This window comes from Hermetia illucens, chromosome 3, assembly GCF_905115235.1.
Source record: "Hermetia illucens chromosome 3, iHerIll2.2.curated.20191125, whole genome shotgun sequence".
Taxonomy (NCBI): Eukaryota; Metazoa; Arthropoda; class Insecta; order Diptera; family Stratiomyidae; genus Hermetia; species Hermetia illucens.
In genome coordinates, this window is record NC_051851.1 from 11403970 (window position 1) to 11420071 (window position 16102).

The 16102-nt window shown below is 39.8% G+C and overlaps 1 protein-coding gene across 2 annotated transcripts in view; it reads left to right on the top strand.

The window, feature by feature from the left end:
- The window catches only part of LOC119651300 (WD repeat-containing protein 44), a 40096-nt gene extending 31256 nt beyond the window's left edge, over nucleotides 1–8840 (top strand). The window contains exons 9-12 of one of the 2 annotated variants that reach the window (XM_038054824.1): nucleotides 189–1004; nucleotides 1227–1358; nucleotides 1472–1507; nucleotides 7494–8840. In XM_038054824.1, the coding sequence (XP_037910752.1) occupies nucleotides 189–1004; nucleotides 1227–1358; nucleotides 1472–1507; nucleotides 7494–7649 (1140 nt within the window). In that variant the 3' untranslated portion in view covers nucleotides 7650–8840. The remainder of the gene's footprint in view (nucleotides 1–188; nucleotides 1005–1226; nucleotides 1359–1471; nucleotides 1508–7493) is intronic. The other variant, XM_038054825.1, reaches the window with a different exon arrangement.
- Nucleotides 8841–16102: the final 7262 nt, after the last annotated feature.

Genomic DNA, 16102 nt, shown 5'->3' on the forward strand with positions numbered 1-16102 from the left:
AAATAAATACATAAGATTTAAAAATTTATCAGTTAAGTAAGACGCACTATATTACCCAAGAAATTGAATTGATTTATTGATTACCACCTGTTTACTACCATTCATTCTCATCTGTATTATATAAGTCTGTTTTTTTTTCTTTCCAACTTTGAAATCATAATTCACGCATTTACATTTTATTCTCTTAGGATTTGCGGACAAAATACAATGCTGATCAAACCTCATCTCCGACGCCATCACAAGAATCTTTAGTTTCACAAATATCGACTGACGAAGGTGCAGCTGTCCTGCAAGCCAGTGACTCCCCCGGCCCATTTATGCCTAAAGCATTCTGTTCATACACGGGACATACTTCTGATCTATTAGATGTTTCCTGGTCGAAAAACTACTTCATTTTATCCAGTTCCATGGATAAAACTGTTCGACTGTGGCATATATCTCGCAAAGAGTGCTTGTGCTGTTTCCAACATATTGACTTTGTAACTGCGATTGCTTTTCATCCACGCGACGATCGATACTTCCTTAGTGGAAGTCTCGATGGTAAACTACGTCTCTGGAATATTCCTGACAAAAAAGTGGCCTTATGGAATGAAGTCGACGGACAGACGAATTTGATAACTGCAGCGAATTTCTGTCAAAATGGAAAATTTGCGGTTGTCGGGTCTTACGACGGAAGATGTATATTTTATAATACTGATCATTTGAAATATCATACACAAATCCACGTGCGTTCGACTCGTGGTAAAAATAAAATCGGTAGGAAAATTAGCGGTATTGAGCCAATGCCGGGCGAAGATAAAATTTTAGTGACATCAAATGATAGTCGAATTCGATTGTATGATTTGAGGGATTTGAGCTTAAGTTGTAAATATAAAGGTTATTTGAATGTATCGTCGCAAATAAAAGCATCGTTCAGCCATGACGGACAATATATTGTTGCTGGTTCGGAGAATCAGTGCATCTACATTTGGAAGACGAATCATGACCCTTCGAAGTATAATGCAGTAAGTGTTTATTTTCCACATTTCAACAATTTACAATTTCTTCCTGACCAAGTTTAAATAATATCTTTAATGCTATGGAAGGGGGAGGTAAAGGCTCTAAGTAGATAAATAAGATTCTATTAAAATTGAAACAACCTCCCAAAAATCTAGTAACTGAACAATTGATTGCATCGATAAGCCATAAATTTAAAATCCTAAATAAAAGTACAAATTTCATTCCAGACTCGTCGGGATCGAAGTGATTTTTGGGAAGGAATTAAAGCGCACAATGCAACAGTGACGTGTGCAATTTTTGCACCACATCCGGAAGCTATAATAAAACCTGAACCCGATGATGAAATATCAAGCACGAATGTAAGTTATTTGTTTTATTTCCAAGAATTTCATACCAACATACACATACTACATTTCTATGTTAGTTATCTCTGTTAAATTGTTTAATCTGTATTTTTTTATTATATTTGAAGTTACTGATTAGAAGACTTGAAAGGCGTAATTGTAAAGTACGTTAAATTACTGAAGCTATTATACGCTATATATGCTAAGGCTATCGATGCAGTAGTAATAGGAAGTGAAGATGATTGTATGGTGCTTTACCATGATTTCATGTGTGTTAGTTTTGCTAGCTGATATCCCAGTGCTTTACTCATTTCATATTGCTTTTACTATATGTAAGGTGCTGTGGAGGGCTCCAGTTAGCGCTTTTGTAGAACAATATTATAATATAAATATGCATTGCTCATACGTATAAAAATGGGCGGAAAAAGGAAGTATACTCTCCGAAATGAAATTAACTTTCGAAAACCATACAAAACTTTGAGATGAAGGAGAATTTTGTTCTTTTAATGGGAATGTATAAATTTTTATTTCTCAAACACAAACCATTTGCCCTCTTCCTCTTCGGTATTAGACACTGAAAAAAACGAGCAAATAGAGTACTTTCGCGAATAAAATTTTATATTTTTGTGAAAAAAAACCCATTCCTGTTTTTAAACTAAAAAATATTTCTTATCATAACTGCTATGGCGTTATTCAAGCAAAATAAGTTGAAATCGTAGTTGAATGATCTAATCGATGTAAACATGAGTATTTGCATTGAGTATTGCAAGCACTCAACGGTGTCTACATTCTATGCTTAGGGAACAATTACCTTATGCTATTTATTGATGAAGTAGTATATAAAAGAGCTAATGTTCCTAAATTGTCTATAAGAAACGAAATCCCGAAACTTTCTCTCATGCTTTTAATATATGTACTGATTGTGGTATACAATCACTGTTAACATGAGTATTATTATTTGGATTTGAGAAAAAGCGCTTAATTTTTCATAAAAAGCGTATAATTTGGTAAAACAAAGCATATAGTTGCCAGTGAAATAAATGACTGTCCCAAATTATCGATTCTGTGGCGTTCACCTGAAGACAAACAAGCGAGCAATCGCTAACGACGAGCAATTGTCGAATTTTTGCAACTTGATCTTAGCGAGCACTAGTTCATCAACAAATTGTTCATCACAACATTGGTAACCACAATAATCACATTTGGTTGAATGAAGAAGCAATTTATGCGGCAAAGAACAAGGATTTGATTATGTAAACTTCACAATTCAAAATGAAAACTTTGAACAACTATATTCCTTCAAATCTAGCAACTTTTTAACTAACAATGATAAAGCAACTGAAATTTTAAACTGACTGAATTTGCTTGACTTGCCGACGCGCAATTGAAAAATGGAAGGTTGGTTCGGTAATCATCATGCTTCGAAATTGCAATCAATAAAAACTATGAAATTGAACGGGTCCTACCTTAAGAGAACTCATAGCCAATGCGGTTCATACGGCGATACTCAAAGGAACGTTGTGGGATTTTAACCGAATGAAAATTTATTGAACCTAATTCATTTTATCTTAATGAAAATAGGCTTCAGTTTCGGCGATTACCTCTTCATCGACGCTAAAATTCCTTACAGTGAGCACTCTCTTGAGGTCTGAGGACAAGAAACCGTCGCTGGAGGCCAGATCTGGAGAATGCGATGGATGCGGAAACAATTCGAAGCCCAATTCATGCAATTTTGCCATCGTTTTCATTGATTTGTGGCACGGTGCATTGTATTGACACAACACACACATACAACCCTTTCTTTTTATTCAAATCGGGGAGTTTTTCCGCGATTTTATCCTTCAAAAGCTATGTAATAGTCGCTGTTGATAGTTTTTCGCTTCTCAAGATAGTCAATAAATATTATACCATGCGCATCCCAAAATACTGATGTCATAGCTTTGCCAGTGAAAGGTTGTGTCTTTGCACGCGTTGGGGTCGTTTCACCACGTGCAGTTCATCCAGATGACGATCGATTTGATTCTGGTGTAAAATAATGAAGCCGTGTTTCGTCCATTGTCACATATCGACGACATTAAATACTGCTCAGAATCAACAACTCGTTGTTGTGCCTCGATTGTAAGCTCGCGCGGCACCCTCTTTGAAGAGAACGGTCGCATACACAAACATTCATGCGTCATATATCCAACACGTTCCTTTGATATTTTTGGAGCCTAAGTTATCTCGAAGTCTTGGCTTCAACAGTATTTTTTTCGCCAAAAAGCAATGCTTTATTCATTTTTATCTATCAACAGAAAAACAGCGAAGCTGGCCCTATATGTCCACAAGGACCTAAGTGTAGCTACACTGAAGTGCCTTGTCGATACCCAGTTGCACGCCTCTAGGCCAGCTAGACTTGGAAATGTAGAGAGTGGGGGTGGGTTCTTTTGGGTACTACAGTTCCGTGTGTCCTGAGTTCGATGCGTAAGATCATACCAAAATCTGAATCGTGGAGCCGTAAAACTCACTATCCGAATGCCGCGACTAAGAAGGAAAATCGACAACAATTGATCTTTTTCCTGCCTCTGATCTTAGTGAGCCACGGCATTTCTGATCCCCACCCTACCTTGGTATTTTCTGGCAATGATAATTAAAAATGTCCCTTTATTATTTATTTGAATGAAAGGAATTACAAAAATAAAAAAATAGTTACTCATATTCATTGTTTTATGATACATAAATAAAAATAGGAATCAAAACTTCCTATTTTAAAATAAAATAATAAAAAATATGTAAGAGAGAGAGAAAAACAAAGTCATAACTCAAATTATAATATATATGGTAGCCAATACCTAGCTAATGGAGTAAAACGCGTCACCGCGCCCACGTGCTATCGTCCCTGGTTCAGCGAAATACGTGTCAGCTTTTTTCAGGTCGTCTTTCCGAGAAGTCGACATTACTCTTCAATTCTGCACCATTTCTTTCTAGGGTGACCCACCTTGAGCACTATTCCACTGTATGGTATGGCCAGGAGTGCAATTGCCGTTCTTTCTTAAAGTGTGACTTATCCACTGCCACTTCCGCAGCATAATCAACACATCTACGGGCGATCTGGCCGACTTGTTACAATTTTCGGGGTTATTTTGAACCTTCACTCGTTTCGCTCAATATCAGAAATAATCGAACTGTTTCGTTTGATAGACCATATTCTATGAAGAAACATTTTTCAACCCCCGCTCATATGTATTGCATCAGACCCGAATAGATTAATTTTATCCATTGCCTTGGTTCTGTGTTTGACTCCTGAAGGAATGTTGAAAATTGTTGCCTTGAGGCTTGGCCTAGATTCTTTTTAATCCGATTTTCGATGAAGTTCCTGTTGTATCCGTTTTTCTTGGCTGTATCCAGGATATGGTTCATTTCCTTTTTTCTTCTCTCCTCTTCGAGCGGTATTTTGACCATCCTGTGAATCATAAAGTTATATGCCGCCATCTTGTGATGGAAGTCGTGGCTGAAGGTGTATGTGATGGTTCGTTGTGTTTGGGTCAGTTTCCTGTAAATTTCGAATTTAAAATCAGGAACGGGATTTCCCCTTCTCTTTCGATCTCTATGGTGAATTCGATGTTCCTATGTGCCCCGTTGAGTTGCTCGGAGATCGTTCCTGTTTCTTCCCTTTTGGTGACTGTTAATACATCGTTCACATATTTGATCCAGTATCTCGGGAGTGTCTCAGCCTTCTCGAGTTCATTCTCCAGATTCACCATAAATACCTCGCATAGCAGCGGTGAGAGGGGTTTTCCCATTGCTGTCCCGGAGGTTGTTTTCTAAAATTTATTTCTGAATGTGAAATAGGATTCACTCATGCATGTGAAGGACAGTTTTCTATACAGTTTGGCCTTTCTCCTCCATTCGGATGAGTTTTCGTGTGACCCATTGTTCGAACAAGTATAGGGCTTCCTTCATCGGTACGCTTGGGAATAGCGGTTTTACGTCGAAGGATACTAGTATTTCATCACTTATCCCTCCGGCCTCCTTAAGTTTGGCAATGACTTCCTTGCTTATTCTCTCTGCCCGTTTTTCTTTTTGAGGCCTAATGCCTGGCCTAAGTGTTTGTTGGATTTGCTGATCACACAGTTGGATGTGGATTCTTCCTTCGGCTTTTCTATTGCCTCCTGACCCTGGTGAGCACCTTTATTTTCTTTTCCAGTATGTTCCTCTTTCTGGCCTTTTGGCAGGTAGTCTATACCTATCTGTACCTATTGATTGTCGCTCGTCTTTCCATGGGAGTTCTTGTTGATTTTTAAGTGTGCGGATTAAACACTGTGTGTGTTATATTCCAGCCTCGTGTAAAATGAGTTAATGCCACACTGCCCCAGAACGTGTATAAAGGTTTCATCACACTCCGCACAAAGTCCGTCCGTAGATATCCTTAGCTTCCCTAGATGATAGTTTAGCCGACAATGATTAGTGAGAGTTCCTACTATGATTCGGATGTTCTTTTTGATGAGGTTTAAGCAATCCTTTATGTAGTTGAGTTCGCATCTCCCAATAAACACCCTGAACTGCTCCATTCCTGGTAGGCCCGCCCAGTATAGTTTCCTCAACCGTTCCTCTTCATTTTTTAATGTCATAGCCATGAACCCGATTCCACAGAAGGGTTCTGGTGCGTGTAAAGGCGTCCCTGGTCCCTTCTTCACTGGTTCGTCCACTACCTCATTGTCTTCCATCCCAACATTGCCGGGAACCCAGAGTATTCAGACCTTGTTGTAGCGTATTCAGTTTCTCAAGGCATTCCCATACCAGTTTAGAATTCATCTGGTTGAACCTAAGTGCCTTGATCGCTGCTTGGCTGTCAGTGTGAATAGCAATGTTCTGCCTTCTGTAGTTCCTGTGGAGGTTAAATGAGGTACATCTGTCTATGGCATATATTTCCGCTTTGAGTATGCTAGTGTATCTACCCATTTCCTCCAAGTACATTTTTCTTGGACCAATAACACCGGAGTGTCCGGATGGCTCAAATGGTTAGAACGCTGGGCTGTCGAAGCGGAAGGTCGCAATTCAAATCTCACTGGTGGTAGAAGGATTTTTAATCGTGACTTATGTCGGATACCAGTCGACTCAACTGTGAATGAGTACCTGAGTCAAATCAGGGTGATAATCTCGGGCAAGCGCAATGCCGACGTCCCGTTACGGTCTTTAATGAAAAGTTCTAACACACTTCAAGGCCCTGATCCAATATGGGTTGTTGCGCCAACTATCATTATTATTATAATGACACCGAAATTCGCTCCCTCTGCTATGAGGAATCCGTCAGTGTACCAAGTATTCAGTTGCTGATTTAAGCGGTATGTCACAGCCACGCTCTCTCAGTTTGCCTTGTTACTCCAAAGTGTTTCAAACTCCTTATCAAACCTCATTGTCATGTTATCCCTTGGTATCAATAATTCGGGATACCGCCTAGAAAGAATATCCATTTTCCTTCGATTTATGCAACTCCCCGCCATTCTGAATATTGGCCTCCTTGCCTGCATCTGTATATGCAGATGGAGAGAGGTCAATCCTAGAAGGACCTCCAGGGATGTCACATCTCTTAGAACATTCGTCAGCTGATACAGAGCAGTTTCAGTTCACTGTCCTGCCCGGTAAGCGTGTTGACACTGATGTAGACGATTGCACTTTGGAACGTTAGTTCTAATATAGTTGTCTAAGACCTTCTCCACCGTTTTGAGTATGAACGATGTTACGGAAATTTGTCTGAAAGATTTAGGGTGAAAAGGCTAATGCAATATAGCGTAGCGTAAATGCGGTTGTACCTTAAGTGATGTAAATAAATATTTTATCCTAACTGTTTAAAAAATTGAATTGATTTGCTTCTTGCGAATTGAGAAGGCTTTAAGCAATTTGGAAAGTCTAGTTCCAAATGATATTGGAGCTGCAAATAAATTAACATAAAGATTTAGACATTTTTGGCGAGCTAGAGTGCTTGAAACGGTTTTACTTTACAGGTTGAATAACAGAAATGACGTTTACAAACTAAATTATTGATTGTTAAGTTTTTACTTTTTTGATCATTTTTAAATAGTTGAGCTTAGACGCTTTCGCCAGCCCAATAATAATATTTCAATTTTAAACCAGAATTCAATCTAATAAAATCCATTGTATCTATTCCAGGCGCCTAACAACAAACCAGATCCATTGGTAGAACAGCATAAAAAAGGTTGTGGATACGCACTGGTCAGTGCTGACTTTAATGGTTCCATAAAAGTATTTATAAACAAGACAAAACCGAAACATAGCAGCTTACCTTACACAGCGATTGCCGATTGAGTCGTCAATTCTGAGTTAGAAAAAGAAAGATCTAGAGAATGTTTGAATTCTTGAGCACAAAAGTTACTTTTCCCCGTTTTCAACCATAGATTTTAGGTTTGAATTGTAAAAAAAATATGAGTGGAATATTGAAATAATATACATGAAACTATTATCGTGTTTATGTAATCATACCAGACGCTAGCTACCGTAATTTTAATTAGGGGCTCTCAAGTATTATTATCAATTTAAAGCCATATTTGATCCGATTTTTATAAGGCAATATTTGTTCTATAGACAATAAAAATTTTAGTTTTTTTCATCTAATTTACCAATATGAACACTAACACACCTCCAAATCGCGGAAACTATCTACATTTGTATTTATTTTCAATTCGAACATTTATAAAAATTAAAAAGTTGGTTGTGAAGCTGCTAGTGGGGACGGAAAATATGAATTTTGTATGCCTTAAGACTAAATAATTGGTAACGAAAATTTGGTGATCATTTTTGATATGATTGATTCAACAAAATCTATGTTCGTGGTGTTTCTAGCGATTGAATGCATTAATTGAGTAGAAAACTTATTAGTTTTTGCAAATATCGATATTTTGAGGCCCACTTCCCTCCTTCTTCAGCACTGGACATTCACCACTCAAGAAGGGGAAAAATAGTCCTTGACGTATCTGCATATCGCAAGTCTAACACACACAAGCGAAAATGATAATACGTCTTTTACTTCATTTATGATTGATTGTTGGTTTCCGCTTGAGAATCAAGGACTTCGTATATATATATACCCAAAGAAACGTCAAGACATTTTATAATTTCGTTAAATTAAATCCTAGTTACAACTGATGCCATGATACGGGAAGATTAGGGCTTCTTTATTCGTATGGCGTTACGGATTAGCACATGAAAAATTAGATCTTTTCAAGAATGTAAAGTTGAAAGAGTATCTCGCTGAATCTTGGAGGCAAATTAATATTATTTCTTCGAGAATTAGCATACAAGATTGGTTAAGCACATCGCGGTACAGAACGATAGTATAAAAGTTAAAAAGTAATCTATATTTTGCAAACTAACATTAAATATTTAATTGGGATATTAGGTTTAAGTTATATATGTATATTAAATACTCACCCGTTATGCTTGTGTTTCAACTCACCAAATATATTTTCTGTTTTGTAAATATATAAAAAAACATAATTGGTTTTGGATTTTTTATCCAAATTTTCAGCCATATGTATGGAAAATTGATACATAAATTGATTGCAACACCGATATGGGATTATGTATTAAATGTGTTGTTCTTGTCAATAACTTTTTGTTGAATGCAAAGTTGTTAGCAGCCTGCGTCCCATTGAATCCGTCTTATTTACCTTGTGTTAAATAGTATGTTGAGTAAAAACAAGGAGCCACTTAAAACTTGTAGCTAACCTTTTTAATTTGTGTTGAAATAAAAGTACATCTCCAAAAAATAATAAGGAATATTAAATTTAAATTCAACTAAGCAAAGCCGAATAGAATAATTTTGCATAAATACCGGAGCGTTATCAGCGTTAATACCATTAAAGCAAGTCGGGAAACCGGAAGCTTTACGCTTCAGGTATAAAAGGTTTTGTGTTTCCCTATGTGAGGAGCATAACGTAGTTCTCCATTGGCTTATAGCATTGACCCGAGATATTTAAATTGCTCAGCTCTGGGCAGGTTACCACCATTGCCAGAACTCAGCGATTTAAATATCTGGAGGGGCAGATTACTGCCATTGAAAGAACTGAGCGATTTAAATATCTCAAGTCAATGCTACCAGCCAATGGAGAACTGCGTAATGAAATATTTCAAGCATTAACGCCACCTGGATAAAGTGACATTCCGCAACTGGTGTTCTTTGTGATCGACGTATCAGCGCACGTCCCAAACCTAAAATTTACTGCAGTGTCGTCCGTCTGTCGCTCTCTATAGTTTGAGCGTTGACTATAAAGGACAATGAACGGCGTCTTGCGGTAATGGGGACGAAAATGTTGCATTGCACTGGTGGCGTGACACGTTTTGATCACGTCTGAAATGAGAATATCCGCGATCGATATGGGTTTGCACCAATCGTGGAAAAACTGCAAGAGAGGCGTTTCCGATGGTGTGGTGACGTAATTCACGCTAACGAGAATTCAACAACCAGTATTGATCAGAACATCGAAAGCAATGGTAAGCAACCAAAAAGTCGGCCAAAACAATGGTGGCTTGATACGCTGAATGGGGATTTAAAGGTCTCGCGATTACATCCTGATCAGGCATTTGATAAAATAAAATGATGAAGTTAAAAGGACCAAGCTGTTCTGCATTATAATTTCGGCAAAGCCTAGGAATCGGGGAATGAAAGTAGACTTCAAGCTCCGCGAAGGGCACGTTGAAAATGTCTGCGCTACGTGTGTTATAAGACGCAGGACGGCAGGTGATCTCGTGAGCGGCGGAGCAGTCCATCAGACCCGAAGAAAGTTTAAAGAATGTACATAGATCCAGATAGGATTTACGCTGTTGTAGGAAGGGAAGGTCCAGAAAGCGGAGGTGGGAGGGGTTATCCACACGAGGGAAGCTTTTCTTAAAGAAGAGGGAACAGGTGAATTTATGTTGCACATTTTCAAGGGCAAGACAATCACAATTACCGGAGGGTGACCAGATCACGGAGCAATACTCGAGGGTATTCCTCACGAGGGAATTGAGGAGAGCTAAGGAGGGTTGGATGGAGTCAAAATCAGAGGAGGAGCGAAGAATAAAGCCTGACAATTTTGCTGCTCGATTGATGACATCGAGGCAATGGGTGTCAAAGCGGAGCTTATTGTCGAAAGTGACTCCGAGATCTTGAGTGGAATTTAAGCAGGATAAGGAATGTCCGTTAAGCGAGTAGGAGAAAGAAGGGGGTGAGGATTTTAGGAAGTAGCACATAAAGTGACACTTTCTGACGTTTAGCGCTAAACCATTAGTCGAGCACCAACGAACCAGAGTGTCCAGGTTAGACTGAAGGGAAACACAGTCCATAGGAGACGATATAGCGGAAAACACCTTAAAGTCGTCTGCATAGAGCAAACAGGGAGAAGTAAGGAGGGGAGGAAGGTCGTTAATAAAAAATAGCAAAGGATCAGAATAGATCCCTGTGGGACGCCAGAAGAGGGGGAGAAGGATCGTGAAGTACAGCCGTCAAAAGAGACGCGGCAGGATCGGTTGGAAAGGTAAGAGGCAAGCCATAAAACAAGTGGTATGGGAACGTTTAGGGACGAGAGTTTGGATAGAAGTATCTTGTGATTTACAGTGTCGAAGGCTTTCGCGAAGTCAGTGTAAATGCACTTCTTGCCGTGAATTTAGACATTTGGCGTCAAAGTTGGTAAAGTCAAGTAGGTTGGAGGTAGTGGACCTACTTTTAACGAAGCCGTGTTGCTCTTTCACTATGTGTTGGTCAAAGTGGGTGCACAACCAGTCGCTGACATATCTTTCCAGGATTTTGGAACAGGAGGAGAGGAGGGAAATGGAACGATAATTCTCGGCAAGCGAACATGGACTGACGAAAAGTAGCGGCAGAATCGAAAAAATCAAAAATTTGACTGACGGTTTCGTCCAGGGCAGAGGCAACTCATCAGACGCTGCCTCACCTCTGCCCTGGGAGCAGCGTGACCGAAAGTGCCAACAGGTGGAAAGACGCTCCCTTTTATCATCGCAAAAACACGACAAGGTTGCGAGTTATATTGGACTTAAAACGCCAGTCGTTGTAGTCTAAGCTAGACTAAAGCTAGGTTGTTGTTTAGGATCTGCGGGATCCTAAGTCCCCATCCACTTGATGGTGGACCGGACTAAGTGAGGAGCAACTTACTCCCTCGTTTTTTAGTCCATGGATCCCTAGTTTGGAGCGTAGCACCCCAAGCATTAAAAAACGAAAAAATTAAAAAATTTTTGACTGACGGTTTCGTCTAGGGCGTCCATCTGCCCCGCTTGTGAACTGAAGGCTGAAGACGAAGATGTGAGGAGCGATGAGCCTGACAGTTCCGTGTCACATAGTTAAAAATTCTATTGGCATCTATTTTTTAGAAAGTAATTTAAATAAATCATTTGATGAAAAGCCCTGTATTGAAATAGTCAACCTCATACGCTTCACACTCTGAGTTTAATATTATTAGCAAATGCCAACAATTTAACCAACATCAAATATAAAAAAAAGGGCAAGGGAGAATTAGATTCTTCTTGAATGGGATTTTAATATTTCACTCGAATTTCAATTATTCTCGTTAATTATGACTTCTTATTTGTATGGCTTAGGATGCTGTTAATTAGCACGAAGTTGATAATTTTGAACTGCTATAACTTTCCCAATAATAGTTGGATTTTCATGAAACTTGGCATGTGTATGCACGAGGCTGTCCTCTATGTCGGTGCATTTAGTACACTTAGGAGTAACTTAAGGGGAGTTTTTTAGTCAATTTCTAAAAGTTGATAATATACTATTAGTAAATTTTTTGAGCAGATACCGGAATAGGACATCTCTCGAAGATTAGATTTCACATAAGTGTTTTACACAAAATCTTAAAAAGTGCTGCAGATAAGTAGATTCTTCATAAATGCGACTTTAATATTTCACGCGAATGTCAATTATTCCGGGTAATTATGACGTCAGCATGTGATTTGCATGGCTTTGGAAGCGGTAAATTCGCGCGAAATTGATAAGTTTGAACTGCTATAACTTTGGCGTTAATTGCCAGATTTCTACGAAATTTTGCATGTATATACGAAATATTGTCCTCTATGCTGATACAAAATTCGGAAGTCCTAGGATGAATTTAAGGGGGGTTTTTCAGTAAATTTCTAAAAAGTAGTAATATACTATTAGTAAGTTTATTTGAGCAGGTATCGGAATGGGACATATCTTGAGGCCTAGATTTCATCTAGGCGCACCACCCTGATTTTTTGCGGATTTTAAGGTAGGGTAGTTTCCGAAAATGAGTCCTGTCTCACTTCAAGTGCGTACATTTTGACTCCTTACTCACGCACTTTGCAATTTCTGCCAAAACTAATGTCAGTTTCGGAAAGTACAAACCGAGACCTTTCATTTGATACCCTACACAACTATATCCGGTGAAAAAATTTTTTGAATCCCCCCTTTGCATGTATGGGGAGCCCCCCTTTAAACTCCACCTAAATTTATGCCACTCGCTGTATGCATGGGATTTCATAGTTCCCATCTGTCCACCAAATTTCGTTCAGATCGGTTTAGCCGTTTTGCAGAAAAGTGCGTGTGACAGACAGACAGACAGACATTGAATCGATTTTAATAAGGTTTTGTTTTACACAAAACCTTAAAAAGCATGACCTTATGCGAAACTTCTCTATGGCAGCTGTTATTCCCCTATAGTTCCCGAATTTCTGTTCTTATGATCAGAAGAATTTCAAAGTCTCTTCGTTCAGCTACAGCCAGGTTTGACTTAGAAAGAGTTTATTAACCAAGTGTTAAATAAAACGGAAGCACTGACGATATTGGAAGTCTGTCGACGGCTGGAGCAGTGCAGAGACGCGTTGAACCGTCTGGGCGGCACCCTCTTCTGGGTTCCCGGGCATAAGAACATAGAGGAAAATGAGTGGGCTGACGGATTAGCCAGGCGAGGCTCTGCTCTTGGCACCCCTTCGGTGAATACAGTGGGTGTTTCGCTAGCGGCTGTCGGCGGCCGAGTCTACACGCACTAACTAGCAGCCGCGGGCCTAAGATGGCAAAAGCTTATAACATAGCCTGATCACGAGAGCTGCTGCGCCAGACACGTACAAATGCACGGGCCACTGGCCCATAGGGGACTATGCCTTCGTGAATGTTATGGACTGGCTCTGAAGATCCGAGCTGGCTAGAATCTGCCTTCCTGCTCCCATAACCGCAGTCACGGTCTTAGGAGTTTGTGGCATCAAAACGGCGCTAATTGGGCTCCCTACCTACCTACCCATGCCGGGAATCGACTGCCTCATTCTGTGTGTTCTCTTCTCAAGAAAAATTGTTTCAAAAAATACAGTATTTGTCTTTTCTGAATAAAAACTATGGCAAATCTGTGCAATCGATGGGATATCATGAGAGATCTACCCAGTCCTATCTGTATGTCTGTATGAGGTAGGGGAGAGACAAAGCCTCTGAACACCCAGTCGTCATGGGTTACTGTGTTCGTCCTATGTTTGTCTCGCTACTGTGAGCTTGACACTTGCACAGTGTTAAGTGTGATGGTAGTGAAACTGAAACACAATCTGACTGTATAAATGTCCACCAGGAAGTCAACAGGAAATACTCGTTTGTTTGTTTGGTAGATAGTATTATTCCATTGAGCACATCGTCGATGCTACCTAAGAATGACTTGTAAATGCATTCATTTGCTTTTGGTTGTGTTTCGACACACTAGACCAAAACGCATCTTTGAAAGGCGATTTAGTTGCGGTGAAAGAAGGATATTATCGGGGTTACTTCTTCTTTTTCTTTAGTTTTTTTGGTCAGTTCAGATGCGGAGTCTGCTCGTCGTGATCGGTTGCGCCAGTTTTATCTGTGGTTTGCTAATCTGGCTGCAGTCGCGAGACTTTCAAATCACAATCCAGTGTATCAAGCCACTGTTGTTTAGCCTGGCCTTTTTGGTCGTTTCCCATCGATTTCGATGTTGGCAAGTGAATTCTCGTTAGCACGAATTACGTGACCATACCATCGAAGATGCCTCACTCGCAATTTTCTCACGATCGGTGCAACCCCATATCATTTCGGATGTGATCAAGGCGTATCACGCCACTGATGCAATGTAACATTTTCGTTACCATTACCGCCAGACAATAGTCATTGTCTTTAATAGGCGGCGACAGAATGGACGACACTACGGTAAATTTTTAGATTTGAAAGGTTCTTTGATATGATCACAAAAACCAGTTGCGGAACGCTACTTCATCCAGATTGCCAGATTGCGCTAATGTGTGAATCAATTTGTTGTGTTGGGGTCGTGGCCTATAATATGACTTTTATTTCTGCGGATTTGTACACTTCTGTAGCTCTTTTTAGTCATAGGTTGATTCCCACAAACACGGAAGGATTTGTTATGGCACATCGTCCTCAGTAATGAAGAAAGAATGAAGCCCAGTGAAGGCCAAAATCACTCATCGGGAAAACCTCTCACGATCGTTTTTTTTTTACAAGGGAAGAGTTTTACTTTTTAATTTTCTTAATGATCGACATCCGATGAATAACTTACTGTGAGCTGTGAGAGTCATCTTTCCCCATGATACCGCTAATCTACACACCACGAATTCGATTAGGGGGGAACAAATCAAGCGTCTACAGAGCACTAAATGCGCCTGCGTATTCGTGCAGTAGGGAAAAGGTAGCCAACTGGCCTTGTGGTTAATTTATTGGAGCGTAATGCGTGGAATTTTGCTCGCGCATTTATCGCAATATGCGCAATGAATTTTTCCTTCCATACAAGCTCGAACAATGCGCAGGGAGATGAATCCCCTGTGTTTAGTCTTCTTGGGAGAATTGAATCAAATATACTGAGATATGGTCGAACACCCTTCCTTTAGTCTAGATTTGCATGTTTGGCTGCTCTTTGTTTGCCATCAATGAAGAGTCGGTTGGGGAGAAATGCTTCGAAAACAAAGAAGTCGTAGAGGAGCGTATGGACAACTGATTCATGATGCGCCTCCAAATTTTTTTTGAACAACGGAAGCCTCCACATCGTTGGCAGGAGTGTAAAAGAGGCTATGTTGAGAGAAATTGAAGCTATAATTTGTGTAAGTTACTCATCGATAAATGTATAAAAACATACCGTTTATATTTGGATACAGCCGCCCGAATAGTTGAGTGGTAAGAACACAAGGTTGTCGTACGGAAGGTCGCGGTTCAAATCTCACTGGCGGCAGTGGGATTTCTATCGTGATTTAACTTCGGAAACCAGTTGACTCAGCTGTGAATGGGTACCTGAGTCAAATCAGGGTAATAATTTCAGGATTGTTGTGTCAACGATTATTATTACTATTATATTTGGATAACCCCCGCACTACTATTAGTCCAAGGTGTTTCAAATGTCTTGTCGAAATAAATTCTCGCTGTCATGCTACCCCTTCATCATAAACGGTATCCGATCTAGGCCTGCCTTAGTAAGGAACTCCATACATCCTGACTTTGTACCGAGGTCCCCCAATTCGATACTATCCCTTGGTATCAGCAATTCGAGATACCGCCAAGGAAATATATCAATCTTCCTTCGATTTAGACAACTCCGCGCTTCACTGATACCCCCTGATATTGGTATATTAGAGGGAGGGAAATTGATCCCAGAATGACCTCCAGGGATGCCGCTGGGCATTGTCCCATTGACACTCACGCAAGCTAGTCTTTGCAGTTTGTATAATTCCTTATCTGTTGGGTTGAGTTCAGTTCTGTTTGCTGCTGTTATCTGATAGGTCAGGATCATTGGTCTTAC